Consider the following 15629-nt stretch of genomic DNA (forward strand, 5'->3'; position numbering starts at 1 on the left):
GAAGTATTTCCAAGTGAACTTTAACCCAAGCTACGTAATTACGAGCAACGTGATTTAATTTTTCGTCATACAATTATTGCCGAGTTTGTTTTGACTCCACATGAAACAGCACATCAATCAAGCACCCACGGAATCGGGGGGTAGTTAAAAAAGATACAATAGTAAAGTCTAGATTGCATGTGTGTCGGCACGAGCTGATATGTTCAATTGAAATAGAGCCAGTGCTTGGTAAATATGCAATTGAGGAGTTCTATCTAAAGTACGGGGGTATATTCAAGAGTTTGCTTAAGTATAAGTCTATAAAAATCGTTCGTAATTATCAACAGAATTTAAGCGAAATATACTATTATTAAGGAAAATTAAATGGTTTCAGATACTCTTATTATCGTTCGATTTGTTATTATAATTCAATAAGATATTTTTTAAAGATAATTTTAATCATCTCAGAGTTTTTATCGATTTTTTAACGGAGAATTTTATTAATTTAATTAAATTATTTTAATGCTGTCTTTTATCAATGGTCCCACGATGAATATTCAACAGCATCACCAACAGCAACAAAATGAATTTTATTAAATTTTCCTAAATCTTTAAAATCAAAAATATCCAATCCTCCTTTCGTACAAAAACTAAAATTCAAAAATCAACAAATTTACTTACCTCCACCCTCCTCCAACATTTTCTCGTCGTTCAAATCAATATCATCCGAATTACCGCTACTTGAAGATAAGGAATTATCATTAGTGCTAATACTTAAATTTAGGTTATCTGTGGAACAGCTCTTATCTTCACGCTTGGACTTTTGCGGCGGCTGAGATTGCGGCTGGGGGTGCACTTGATGCGAAGATTGACCGCAACTATCGGTTGCAATGGCTGCACAAATTACACTATTCAAATCATGCATTTCTCTATTAGCGTCTTCTAAGGAGTTGTTATTCGAGTTCTGAATTAATCCGGAGGACATTCCCGATGACGTGGATTGCGTCACAATTACACGATTTTCACTTATATGAATATTATTCAACTGAGTCTCAGGACATTGTTGTAGGAACTCTGTTGATGGTGGCGCTTCTGAAGTTAGAGTAGTCAGGGAGGACTGCGAGACAGCTACCCCTATTAGCGGATCAGTGGTTGTTTCGAAAATGATAGTGTTGTTGTTATTGTGATTGGACATTGATGAAATTGATGAAACGCTTGGTTCAACTTTCATCAACACAGGGTGCGAAGAACTCAGAACTGTTGATGAAAGAGGCGGTGGTTGAACTAGGGTCGATGTTGTAATTGGTGTCGATGATGTTGCTGTACAGTCATCGATGATATTGAGCATTTGTTGATGATGATGATGATGGTGTTGTGGTTCATGTTCCGAGTCAGATATCGCTGTCGTTGTTGTAATGATTGGTGAAGTCGTCGTTGTATCAATAAGAGTCGACGAATCGGCAAGGATATCATGCTGGTAGTTCTCATGATGATGAGTTAGTTGATGATCATGATGGCTATTGATTAGCAAAGGAACTATTTCAGCACCAGTTTTTGCGTCAGTTAATGTAATGTGATGGCAATTAGCAGAAGACACCGGTGACGAGGAATGAATTGAAATAGAGCCCCCATGACCACCTCCACGTATACTTGTGGCTGGTGGCAGAAGATTACTTAAAATAATTTGTGACGAATGCAAGTGTGATGAAACTAATCCTCCATCGTGGGCTGCAGTCGACGATGATGCAACCACCGCCACAGGAGTTGTGAGGTGAGATGCGTTTGTGACGTTATTTGAGGATGCAGCTGCCATTTTCGTCGAGTTTAGGTATTTTATCAGGTCACACCGTTTTCAATTTGTAGTTTAGATAATAGGCCGTTACATGCAACTTCACTTTTAACATTTCACTTTTAGGACTAATTGTATATGACTAACAATTTTTGATTCTAGCCTCGGCTTATTTTCATAATTGAGTTTAAGACGGTTGGAGATGCTGAAAGAGAAGAAAAAAATTGGTTAACAAAAACAGAATAATTTTTTTGTGGAAATTAAAATGACAGCAGCCGGGTGGGAAATAACGTGCAGAGTGTTTACAAAAACTATACCACCCCAGTGAAACACCCGTAGTTGAAATTCTAGACACACTTAAGGGGGTCATCCCGTGTGTCGGGTTGGAGAAATCGATTTTTTTTTTGCATGAATTGTATCTATATATAGCGGTAAGGTAAGGAGTTTGCAGCCGCGGCTAGAGTACTCGATGAGGAAGAGCATCGAATCTTTTTTTACCTGTTAGTTTTTCACCTGAGCCTTATAAATTTGAATACAGGTATAAATATAAGAAGATGGAAAACCAATCAATTGTCTAAACTTATTTGCTGTTTGGAATAAAAAGGATAATCCAGTCTAGAGTGAGCACTGGAAGGCTTTCAAGCTATACTCAGTTATATTTTGTTGTAAGTATTGTGCTGTTTGTGTGTTCAGTGATTTTTTTAAATGCATCGTACGAAGGGAGATCGCTTTAATGTTCAACGTCATGCTCGCACTAAAAAACGAGTATTTTATGGGAATCGATAGTTATCAGCGAAGAAAAAGGACTTCACATCAACATCAGCAAAAAAACTTTTAGCAAGCATGAGCATGGGTGTTCCAATTGCGACAAGTTTTGTATATTTTATATTGGATTTTGCTGAAGCTTTCTCCGGTATATCTGCAAATTTCTGCAAATAATAAAATATACGTAGTAGTAAAAAAGGAATGCGTAGGACATGTAAAGAAAAGAATGAGAAAGCGCCTTAGAAATGCAAAGAAGAATCACAAAGGCATTGGTGGAAAAGGGGCTGCAAAACTTACTGATAAGGACCTCACTACATTTTCTGGGCTAGCTATTCGTCGACACGTTCCTTCGATAGAAGAAACGAAACAAGAAATTTGGGAAACTTTCTTCCATAAATGTTCTACAGACGAAAATCCCCAGCATCAAAATTGTCCAGCAGGCGAGGACAGTTGGTGCAAATGGCGGAAAGCGCAAGCTAAAGGAGAACTGGATAGTTTTCACCACGAGAAGGCACCTTTGACTGAAGAAGTTCAAACAGTCATGAAACCAATCTACGAAAATTTGTCACGAGATGATCTCTTGAACAGATGTTTAGGAGCAGAGACCCAGAATAACAATGAGTCGTTAAATGCATTGATCTGAACTTTCGCTCCTAAACACCCACGTTCTGGGGCCAAGGATGTAGAAATAGCCACTTTTCTGGCTGTAATTATTTTCAATGAAGGATTCAATGGCATTCTCAAAATCCTAGTGACAATGGGATGTCAAGTTGGTCACATATGTCAGGTTTATGTCGACCGCCGTAATGAAGCGCGAATTTGGCGGTCCGAACGACGATCGACTGACCTCGCTAAAAGAGCCACAATTGACATCAGAGAGCAACAATCGGACTTACGAGACTTTTTTGAAGAAACGGAAGGTGCCCTCTATGGACCAGGTATAGCAAATTAATGGTGAGCTAAAATTTTACTGTTGATAATCACATTTAAATTTTCAAATGCGTTTTTCTCGAAACTGCATCTTGAAAATCGGCTGCCACCATAGCTCAAAATCTATCCAACCAAATTCTTTGAAATTTTCACGGCTTCTTTAGTACATATTTCTACGGTCCGCAAACTAGGATAATTGCAATCGGACGAGTAGTTTTTTTTTTATTCATAAAAAAAGCCGTAAAAAAACACCAAAATCCAAAAAATTAAGTTTAAAAGCCCACCAAAAATTTACCTTTTAATATTTTCTAATTATCCTAGTTTGCGGACCGTAGAATATTGTCCACATTAAAATGCCGTTTAGTTTTTTTCCCTCAGATGAACACAGCGCCCTCCAGCGTGGCAGTAAAAAACACCTTTTTTGGAGATGGGTGCATAAATTAACACCTATTCCGAAAATTAGCTATGAAATCAAGCTGAAAAATTTATCACATATACTAGAGATATCAATAAACATCAATAAACGTTTCCATCTTTATCCAGTCCTTCAAAATAATTTTTCAAAGAAAGGCAAAAAAAGCGGCCTTCACACGGGATGACCCCCTTAAGCAGAAACTTTCTGTCGCATGCAGTCAGTTACGATGGTATGGCGAAACTCACTCCAAACATTTTCAGAATGCAACATGCGCAAGGAACTAGCGGAGTTTTTTTCAGATCACTCAACGAATCCCAACAGAACGTCCAGGCAGTACAATTTTTGGTAGCGGAGCGAAAATATATTGGGGTGGACTTTGGGGGTTACCCGCCCAACATGCTGAGCAAGCTGATTCGATCACTGCCCAACTCACCCGCCATGTTTCCGAAGAGGAGATTCGACGAGTCACAAATAGCTTGAAGAACTGGAGAGGTCCTGATCTGGATCGGATGCAGAATTTCTGGTATAAAAAAATTTACCAGTATGCACAGTCGTTTGATACATACCATAAATTAGGTCGTTAGTTGGATGAATTTGCACCTTTCCTCACTGCGTGAATTAAGTGCATTCCCCCTATAAAGGACACGGAGAAGGATCCCTTGGACACAAGACCGAAAACTTGCTTACCAACCCTCTACAAATTCATAATGTCCATCATTAGTGGAAGGGTCAATGCGCACCGCGAGGCCAACAACATTCTGCCCGAGGAGTAGAAGGGCTGCCGAATTGAATCAAGGGGTTTCAAGGAGCAACTCATTATCGACTCGGTAGTTATAGGACAAGCAACTAGAGGCCAAAGAAATCTCCTTAATTGCTATATTGAGTTTTGACAGCATCCCACATACCTGACTAATCGATGTCCTACGTCTGTGTCGCATTAATCCCAAACTAATGAAGTTCTTGGTGACAGTCGGGGAAGAGTGGCATCTTCCAGGGGGACTCATCGAATCCTCTTTAGTTTTACATGGCACTGGAAACCCTTTCATGTCCACTGAATGATGTTAAAGGGTATGGTTTGGCAATAAAATATGCCTATGTTCTAAGTGTGAGCTGACACACTTGATGACGATTTCGTCTGGGCTAAAATAAACGGCTTCAACTTTTACAGCTGCCATGCAAGACCTAGTTGGACAATAGAAGAATTCCAGATAATGTGGCGACAGACGCAAACACTAAGGATTTCAACGCGTGGGCAACGCCAGAGGTCAAAGGTTACTAGAAACGTTTGCATCTTTATAATGGTTGGCGCAACAATCCAATTGGATCAGGGGCTTGAAATGTGAATTCAAGACGGTAGTGGTACACTACAGGATCCTGCAGGATGTGGTCAGCATTACGCTTGCCCGAGATTATTACCCTGATTTGACTCAGGTACTAATTCACAACTGAGATGACTGGTATCCGACGTCAAATCACGATACAAATTCCACTGCCACCAGTGAGATTTGAACCGCGACTTTTAATACGACAGCCTTGTTCTCCAACCACTCAGCTATCCGGAGAAATTTGCGTCTTTGAAATTAGAAATTGCAAATAACGGTGAGGCAAACACATATCGTAAAGCTGGTATGGATTCGATCGTTGACATCACAGACAGTAAGTGCGAATTCTGCCTGCCAGCCGAAGGGAAAATCAAACACAGCATCAGTATTGCTAGCAACCGCTCTAGTATCGGCGAGGGGGCCAACTGGCAAGATTTCGGTGTTTCGGGCTTTGATCGATCCTGGTTCCCAGACATCCTTCATCGCGTAGTCTACAGCAAACAAGTTGGCTTTGAAGAAGAGAAATGTATTGGCGTCAGTATCGGGCATCGGTGGTGTTCATACGGTGACTGTGCGGAAACCCATCGAGCTCAAGATAAAGCCAACTTCGAGCTGGCGATTGAGGCTTATGTGCTACCAGCACTAACAACCTTATTGCCGAATGAAGATATGATCGAAAACGGATGGATGAGGAAGCTACAACTTGCAGACCCGAAATATAACGTTAAGGCAGGCATTGATCTGGTACTGGGAGCTGAAGTGTTTAAAGATAAAGTCGAGCCAAAAATAAAGAAAGGAGACCCATTGATGGCCCAGAAGACGAAATTAGGCTGGGTTCTCTCGGGCAAAGTCCCCATCGAGTCACCTGAAGTCACGACAGTGATGTCTAATATATCTACAACGGAATTCCACACGGTGCTCCAACGATTTTTCGAAATAGAGGCAGATCAGGATGATGTAGCGGGTACGAACGAATGCGAGTTGATTTACGAAAGCACGGTCCAGCGCGAGGCAGATGGAAGATACGCGGTCACGTTACCATTCAAGGACGACCCTAAGGTAGTGCCACTAGGGAATTCAAGGTATAGCCCGACAAGGAACAAACCTATACAGGAATATGTGTTGACAACGGTCTCATTTAGTAAAAGTCCCTTAACGTCCCTTCCGGTTAGAACATTGCTACAATTAGCAAAGGATGAGGGACAGAGGTTCCCCATTGCAGCGGAAAGATTGCGAACAGATTTTTATGTGGATAATCTCTTGAGCGGAGCAGAGACGAAAGATGAAGCGCGTGATCTGGTGCATGAAATGGCGGAGTTTTTAAAAGCTGGCGGTTTTACCTTACGTAAATGGGCGACTAATGATCCCGAGTTATTAAGCGAGATTCCGATATAATACAAAGACTTTGGGCTACGAGAGATAGTACAAGACGCAGCGATCGCTACTCTGTGGGTTCTTTGGAATCCAGTGGCCGACGACTTGCAGTTCAAGACCGTAGCATATGATCCATCTTAAAAATTGCCGAAACGGCAACTTCTGTCGAATATTGCAACCATATACGACCCATTGCAGTGGTTAGCTCCAATGACCGTCGGCGCGAAGATCCTAATGCAAAAGATATGGGAATCTGGAATTGGGTGGGATGACACACCAGCGGACGAGCTTCTGAACCAATGGAGGCGCTTGGAAGCCAAACTATCGATGTTGGAGTCTATTCGGATCCCGCGATGGGTTCAGTACTCAAAAGAACAACGGAGTGAACTACATTGGTACTCTGATGCATCCGAGGCTGCGTATGCCGCGGTCGTCTACCTTAAGATAGTGGACATATGTGGGGGCGAAATAAAGATAACTCTGCCACGATTGGAGCTGAACGGAGCTCCTCTATTAGCTGAATTGATGAAAATGGTGTCAACGACGATGCAATTGGAGATATCAAAAATAAAATACTGGTGTGACTCGACGATAGTCTTAGCATGGCTAAAAAAGGATGCAGCGAGCCTGGAAAATTATGTCGGTAATCGGGTAACCAAGATCCGGCAAATTAGCGACAAATCCTGGACTTGGGGGTATATAAAGTCGAAGGATAACTCAGCAGATTGTTCCTCCAGAGGAATAACTCCCAAGGAGCTCGCAGTGCACACACTATGGTGGAACGGTCCTTGATGCCTCACAGACGAAGAAGTGGCTCAAGACGTGATGTGTTTTTCCAGTGTGGTTCAGGAGTGCGATTTGAACGCTTTTCGTCATTTTCAAAGCTGGTAAGGATGTCGGCATATGCTCTACAGTTTGTAACGAAAGGAAAAGGAACTATTTCTTCAAGAGAGTATGAAAGAAGTAGATTGCAGATTCTTCGATTGGTGCAGAAGGCTGAATTTGGCAAGGACATCGAAGACGTAGGCAAAAACAATCCCCTTCAGAAAAGTTCTACAGAAGTTATATCCGTTTGTTGATCATCAGGGCCTCCTGAGGGTTGGAGGAAGGCTACGAAATGTAGATATATCAGAGGATCATAAGCATCCGATTGTCTTACCGAGAGCACACCACGTTATTTGTCTGATAATACGGAATGCGCACAAAAACACGTTACATGGGAGCATCCAGACCGTCCGTAATTACTTACGAATGCGCTATTCGTAAGTTATATGGGATGAATTGCATCGTTGCCTTGCTTATGTGAGATACGTCAAAGGCCACGACCAGCAATTAATGGGTGATCTTCCTGCCGTCAGAATCAGGTGCTCAGAGGTGGCGGTGAGGAAGATGGGGCGGCAACCCTATCGGCCAAACCAAAACCAAGTGGTCGAGGAGAACCTCCATAGTGGTGGCACCGGGAGACGCTGTAATTACTTTGGTTTGCCGGCCGGGATTCAGTAGGCGAATGCTCCAAAGACCTAATTAGGGCGATCAGACCCGAGTCTGCACGGGGACTCATCTGAAGTGGCAAATTGGTCACGAAACCTTACCAGGGGTATACTGGTACCATGGGAACCGGGAAAGCCCCTGGACTCACATACTTCGGGTGAACTCCTGTTGTATGTTGGCCCCCTAGTGGGAGTTTCATGGTGGTTGTGGTTATGCTCAAGCGAGAAGAGACCTTCGGGCCTCGACGTGGTGTTGCGTATCAACACGGGTGCCGCACTCCATAGTTCGGTAGAGATTTAGGTAATTCTTGCATCCACCGGTATGAATGCTAAGCCATGCACTTGGTATAGACTGGTACCGTTGTGACTTTTCTCAGCGGGGCTCTGATTGTGGTCACAAAATCAATCCGTGTCTGAAGAGGACCGTAGGATTAAGTCTCACGACAGGTGCCTACGTAAAACACTATGGGCTTCACTGCCGTCAGAATCACCCCAAGTCCACCGTTTTTACATTGTCGGGTGGATTATGCAGGCTTATTCAAAACAATAATGTCAAAGGGGTAATCCACAACTACACTGAAAGGATATGTCTGCGTGTTTGCTTGCATGGTAACGAAGGCCGTGCATCTCGAATTAGTCAGTGATTTGTCAACCGAAGCATTTCTGGCAGCATTCAAACGATTTACGGCAAAAAGAGGATTATGCTCGGAAATATACAGTGACCCCGGCAGTAACTTTGTGGAAGCCAAGAATCAGATGGATGGGGAGATGCAGCAGGCGATAACTTCGGCAACAAAAAAGGTTGCAGCCATTTCCGTGAAAGATTGTGTCACTTGGCGGTTCATTCCGGTAGCAACTCCACATTTTGGAGGGTTGTGCGAAGCTGCAGTAAAATCAGCAAAGCGGCAGCTTAAGTGTGTATTTGATTAGGTGAAAATAGTCCCGACGTTCGAAGAATTCACGTCGGTACTGTGCCAGATTGAGGCTTGCTTGAATTCAAGGCTTCTTGTTCCATTATCTAGTAATCCCGAAGACATCGAAGCATTGACACCGAGACACTTTCTGGTGCAACGACCGTTGAAGGCATTACTGGAAGTATATAAATCACATCGGAACCTCTACGAGCGTTGGCAACGAAGGCACTGCACCAAACGTTCTGGAATAGGTGGTCTCAGGAATATCTACACCATCTTCAATCCAGGACAAAATGGAACAAGGAGGCACCTAACCTAAAGCCAGGACAATTAGTGCTCATCCGAGAACGCACGATGGCGATTGGCACGAATTCGTCAAGTGCAACTTGGAAGCGATGGAAAAATTCGTGCAGTTACAGTGCAGTATCACGGCGCCCAAAAGAAGCAGCACTTCGGATAAGTTTGAGAGTAGAAGTCGACTTTCCTATCAACGGAACATTAAAGGAGCGACAGGATGTATTAGGAGTATTGAACCAGACGCAAAAAATACGTAAGCATGCAGGAAAATTGGCACGAACGACGCATTGCAATACACTGTTGAGGCACCTCATATTCAAGTGTGGGGACATTATTCGGAAAATTGACGAAGTCCTCGACGTTCCGACAAGGAAGAGAATTAAAAGAGGACCACGCGGGAAGATGTTAACGGCAGTTTTTGGAGTCTATGATTAGGTATACGAGGACATCGACTCTCTAAAACACGATCAGCTTACTACTCTGCAGGCAATGAATCAACAAAACGTCCTACAAATTCGGGGAATTCTACGAAAAACTAGACGAGGTGATCAAGCCAGCAAACGGCATGAGCAGGTGGTTCGCCAAAGTGGATGTCGGAAGCCTGAGTCTACAAATCGTATCCACATATCTGACAGCCATCAACTACTACGCCGAAGTGGACAGTCTATTTTTATCCTTGAGCCTTTGTCCCGTTCACAAGCGGGGTCGGCTCGTCGAGTTCGGTTCGGTTTCGCCATTTTATCAAATGCCGGATCTGAATGTAATCGTGAGGCTTTTAAATTCCTATCCAGCGTATCAAGCCACCGTTGTCTCGGCCGACACTTTGGTCGTTTACCATGGACTTCGATGTTCAGACCAATCTTGGTAAGTGAATTTTCGTTAGTACGAATTATGTGACCATACCATCGAAGACGTCTCTCGCAGTTTTTCAACGATCAGTGCAACCCGATATCGATCGCGGATATCCTCATTTCGGATGTGATCAAAACGTGCCACGTCACTAGTCCAACGCAACATCTACGTCTCCATTACCGCAAGACGCCGTTCATTGTCTTTTATAGTCGCCTAACACTCAGAACCATAGAGAGCGACAGGACGGACAACGTTGCGATAAATTTGAGACGTTCGTTGTCACGTCGATTGCAAAGAACACCAGTTAAGGATCTTCTAGCGAATGAGACGTACTATCTCTAACAGAGGAGGAGGGCGAATGGTAACTTCCGAAAAGTCAGAAGAAAGGAGGTAGCAGCGACAATTGGGTAATTCCAAAAAGACGGTCCCATAGCCTTATCCCGTCTATTTAGAAAATCGGTCGGGTGAAGGCACTGAGCATTAAATTACCTCAGGAGACACGGTGGTTATAGGAAGTATTTGAATCAGTTCGGATTCTCTTGATTGTCTCGAATGCAATACTATACCCGAACACCGGGAGCATATTATGTTCCGATGTCTGGAATTCGTGGGTGAAAGAAGGATGTGAAGGATTCTTAGGCATAAAGAGAATTAGAGAGCAGAAACGTAACAGCAGCCATGATACGAAAAAAAACTCCAGCTTGTGCTGGGGATGTGTAGAACAGTGCAAGCTATACAGGAAACAAAGAAGGATCGCGGATCCGAACTTCGCTGCGAACGGTGGTAGTTTATTTTAAGCCGGAAACGGCGGTCCTTGAACTTCATGGAAAACGATGGACTCGTCATGGGATGGATGGCCTAATTTCAGTATTATATACGTGGAAGTCCCAGGTGCAACTGAAACTGTTGTTCTACCCCAAATAGGAGGCAATGGGGGATGGTCATTCTCACTTTTAACCCAAAACTGAACTGATTTATACTTACTGCCTCTGACTTGGATCCGAAATGCGCGGCGACTTTTATCTTTACCCGATTTTTCACACGCACTTCCTGGTTTGGTTGTTAGATTCGCGAATGGGCCGAGAGTGGAGCCGAGGCCGCAAACGGGTGAACTATTTGCAATGAACTTGACTGTGATCAACTGCTGCGCGCCGCGAGGCAGAGGGTGAGTCGTCGGCGGCAAAAATAGAAATAGGCGGACGAGCAGAAAACCGTCAATATCGGCTTTGGGGAGAAGCGAATAAACAACAATCAAAACAGCGTTTTTAGCACAAGATTCAACTGGTGGAGCGGCGACTTAGCGCCCCTAGAACCGCCACGAGCTTTCCAGCACGAAGGCGGCTCATATGCACCGACGACCGGCGATTGTGCATGCACACGAGCGCAGACGAGCTGCAGCGGGACGGGCGGCAGGCCAAGCTCAGGCTGTGCCGTTGAAAATGAAAACACCAAGAATTTGTGCACTTAACACATTGACATTGAAAACGAGTCGCACATACGAGGAAGCGTGGATTTCGAGCGCGAGAACGTTGCAAATTCGCCAATTCCGACGTGGGAGCGAGCGAGCGCACCGAACCAACACACACAAGCCCACCGCCGCTTGCACTACTAACGTTTTTGTTGTTGCTTCGCGCCCTGCACGTCGCAAGCCAATCGCGAGCCGTTTTCGTTTTCGCTAATTCGTCGAGCGCTTCGTGCGTAGTCGGGGTAGTGGCCGCTTCGGCGTTGTTGTTTTTGTTTTGCGAATTCCGCTCGAGAGTGACGTTTTGTTGTTGTCGATTTCGTTGTTTTGTCCTATCGCAATGGGAGCTGCTTTAGGGTATTCGTCCCGATCCGACACTGTTCCTCGTAGACGAGCAAGGATCCGGCGAATGGGGGAGCACCGAGCACAGCTTGTTCACCAGGGTCACTGCCGTTGCACTTGGCCAGGAAGGACTGCAGTTTGGGTTAAAATTATGCACAAAAGGGAGCTTGGGTTCCAGCCAGGTACCAGCACCAACACGGAACTGCTTCGGCCGCAGGACGAGTACTCAGGTGAGTGGAAAATTTTGTACTATGAGTTTCCGCGCAATCACTCACGCGGGTTACTTAAGCCTCGCACAAGTTCATGGCAGCGCAACAAAGACATGCGGAAGCGGAGCCTCGATTTCATAAGACCTCGAGCAATCACACCGCGCGGATGACACAATCTTTCGCCCGCGGCATGCAAATACGGCCCGTCAGAACGGCGGGATCGGGCACAGCCTCCGCGTACGCGATTCTACACTTCTGGCTTGAAACCCCACAAAGGTGAAGGTTCAATTAACGCAATGTCGCGACACGGAGCACTACTTCCATTTCCATTCGCCCCAGAAACAAATCGATTCCCGACTTCCCGAACATCAAAATGAAATTAGCGCACGGGGTGGCAGCGCGCGGACCGCGGAGTCAGCACCAGCACTCTCTTTGCCAAGTAACACATAAACACAGTTTTTCGCACATTGACAAGATTCTATTAATTTCAGGGAAAACGTGCAGATTCCCGAAGCACTTGACAAGATTCCACGGGGTCTGGGAGCGACAAATTTCGTATTCCTGCTCTGGTTTGTTGACGACGGGATAGATAGGGAAAATCAAAAGTTCCCGACTCCGAAATGTAGGTCTCTAGGCCACACTCCTCTCTTACACTCAACTATACAACAAACACCATCGTACCTACTTCCCAGAGCGGCGGAGTAGATGGTGCGCGCCATGTAAAAATTCTTAACCCAGACCCAGTCAACAGTAGTCATGGACACGGACACGGGCAGGAACGCAAATTGTGCTTTCTCGAAGAATACGCGAAGAACAAGGACAGACAGGTTTCTAAGCCAGACCAGGAGAGTCTCGCCACCCCACACACACTCAGCAGACCAGAACCAGAGAAACCCCACTAAGCTAGTGCCGGCCTGAAGCAACCAGACACAAAGGAGGAAGAAGTCTAGCGAAAATATGGTCACAGAACGATCAATTGCCCGTAATAGCACGGAGACGGAGAGCCGCAATTACGACTTCAGCAGGAGCCATAAAACCCAAGGCAAGTAGCAATCAGACATGAAAATTCTACTTCAATTTTCCGCTGTTCTCTAGAGTCGCGACAGTCCATGAAGCCAATTTGGCCGTGCACTCTTCAGGGTGCCTAAGCAGCGCTACGATAACACCAGGCGGCCTACAATCCTCTCTATCTGGCAGCTGCGAAACATTGCACCATCTCAGTGTCGAGATACTTCTCTGTACGTTTTTTAGATATCCCCTAAAAAGCTTCTTACCTCCTCGCAAATCGCAAAGCGTAAACTGTAAACACATGCACACAACACGAGATTGGAATAATGGAAACTCGTGCTTAGGCCGACTGGTTCCTATAAAGTTTTTTCCGCGTTTCCACGACTCTCTGTTGTGTGTACGTTGGGACTGCGACACGCGGAATCCACTTCAAGTGCTTTTCTTGGTTAGTTGTTTTGCCTATGGTCGATGGTAATCTTCCTGTCTACTGTCGCTCTGGAGTGGTGTTCTCTACATTAGCACAATAATTAGAGGATTTATATGCGAAAATGGAAGTACAGCTGATAGGGGAGTGCAGCGCTATGTTGGATAGGTAACTCTTGCTGACATTCTTTAGTTTACGCAGCTTCCATTCTAAGAATTAATCGATCCTATTGCAGCTCCGACAACTCATCAGGTGCTACCACGCATAGATCACAAAAATATATTTGTCTCTTTCCATGTGTATGATCAATCGACATGCATGGACGACCAGACTCGAATTCTGCTTTAATTATCACATATTCTGACTTATCGCTAACCCAGTTCAACAAACAAGATAACGATAGCAAAAAACAGCCTCAAACAGTGAAAGTCTGCGTTCCAGGTGTAAAGGGGCTCGACTATTCACTTCTGTAAATGAATTTGGGGTGACATTTAACTATTTCAAAAATTTGGATAGCTAAGTATCGAAGAGCCTTCAATGGTATCGTCACGCAATCCGCGCTGACGAGAACTCACTAGCTAAGATTTTTCTGAATATCCAAATCGATGGGAAGCGATCCAAAGGCCGACGCAAAAGCGATGGTTTCATGCACTGGATGAAGATTTGAGGACCCTTCTGCTTCGCCCAAGCCAAGTTTACGACCAAGACCAGTGGAAAATCTGATCTAGACGAACCGACCTCATTGCCGAAGGGGGACGAAGGCTTTTGATTAGATTTTTTTTTATAACAGTTAAAAACAGGTTCCTGTTGATATAAACACATCATTTCGTGTTAAAATTATAAATTGGGTTTACATTTTTTATTCAAATTACCCGCAACCTTGTCATGGTAGGAAGGTTTAGTGGTGGGTGACTTCTGAAGAACCAGGAGGAACCCTAAATTCTAGGGGTAATTTAAAAACTCTAATCCATGGTATCGCTAGCGGAGTAACAGGCACCCCGGACGACTCATCAGATTAACAAGCTTTGCGTACCACAAAGACTGATAACTACCACCATATTCGTGAAGCCACATACGGACCATTCCATAAAAAAAAAACAAGTCAGGAAACCGGAAGCTAGACGCTTTAGGTATAAAAGGTTTTGTGTTTGCCTATGTGAGGAACGATGAGTACATGACCGTCCTTTCATTTGATACCCCACATGACTATATTCGATGAAAAAAGTTTTTAAATTGCACGTAAATTTATTTCACTCCCTGTATGCGTGGGATTTCATAGTTCCCATATGTCCACTAAATTTCATTCGGATCGGTTTATCCGTTTTGGAGAAAAGTGCCTGCGCGACAGACAGACAGACAGACAGTGAATCGATTTTAATAAGGTTTTGTTTTACACAAAACCTTAAAAACAATTCGTTTTGAGAATGATGGGGTCCTAAGTCCGCATCAACTTAATGCTGGACCGGGCCAAATGGGGAGCAACTTACTCGCTCTTTCCTGGTCCACGGACCCCTCGCTTAGGGCTTGCATCCAAACTTTTCAAAAAAGTGAAGCGATGACGGCTTTACGGTTTCTTACCAGGGCAGAGGCAAATCGTCTGACGTAAAGCCGTCATCGCTTTACTTTTTTGAAAAGTTTGGATGCAAGCCCTAAGCGTGTGAACAAATCTGAAACCCCGGTCACCTGGATAGAGCAACGGAAACACTAACACAACAGACAAATTCGTCGATGCATCCACGTCCGAACCAGAGAGGCTTATTATATTTGTAAAAGCATAATCTGGGTAGCTGAGTGGTTAGAGCACTAGGCTACCGTACGGAAGGTCGCGGTTCAAATTTCACTGGTGACAGTGGAATTTGTATCGTGATTTGACGTCGGATACCAGTCGACTCAGCTGTGAGTGAGTACCTGAGTCAAATCAGGGTAATAATCTCGGACGAGCGCAATGCTGACCACATTGCCTCCTACAGTCTACTGTAGTGTACCGTTACGGTCTTGAATGAAGCGCTCTAACACACTTCAAGGCCTAGATCCAATATGGATTGTTGCGCCAACGA

The 15629-nt window shown here is 44.4% G+C and overlaps 1 protein-coding gene and 1 long non-coding RNA gene across 4 annotated transcripts in view; one reads left to right on the forward strand and one right to left on the reverse strand.

Moving 5' to 3' along the window:
- Positions 1-12290, reverse strand: part of LOC119649831 (nuclear hormone receptor FTZ-F1) — a 491622-nt gene extending 479332 nt beyond the window's left edge. For both annotated transcript variants that reach the window (XM_038052174.1, XM_038052173.1), the window contains exons 1-2: positions 11112-12290; positions 661-1973 (exon numbers count right to left, since the gene is read on the reverse strand). In XM_038052174.1, coding sequence (XP_037908102.1) covers positions 661-1792 — 1132 coding nt within the window. In that variant the 5' untranslated portion in view covers positions 1793-1973; positions 11112-12290. The remainder of the gene's footprint in view (positions 1-660; positions 1974-11111) is intronic.
- On the forward strand, positions 12031-14745 carry LOC119649832. 2 transcript variants are annotated; one of them, XR_005249202.1, is made up of 3 exons: positions 12031-12161; positions 12632-13740; positions 13808-14745. It is a non-coding gene; the product is annotated as an uncharacterized LOC119649832 (long non-coding RNA). The 2 variants fall into 2 exon arrangements; XR_005249203.1 differs by lacking the exon at positions 12031-12161 and adding an exon at positions 12450-12579.
- The last annotated feature ends 884 nt before the right edge of the window (positions 14746-15629 follow it).

Source organism: Hermetia illucens, chromosome 2, assembly GCF_905115235.1.
Source record: "Hermetia illucens chromosome 2, iHerIll2.2.curated.20191125, whole genome shotgun sequence".
Classification (NCBI taxonomy): Eukaryota; Metazoa; Arthropoda; class Insecta; order Diptera; family Stratiomyidae; genus Hermetia; species Hermetia illucens.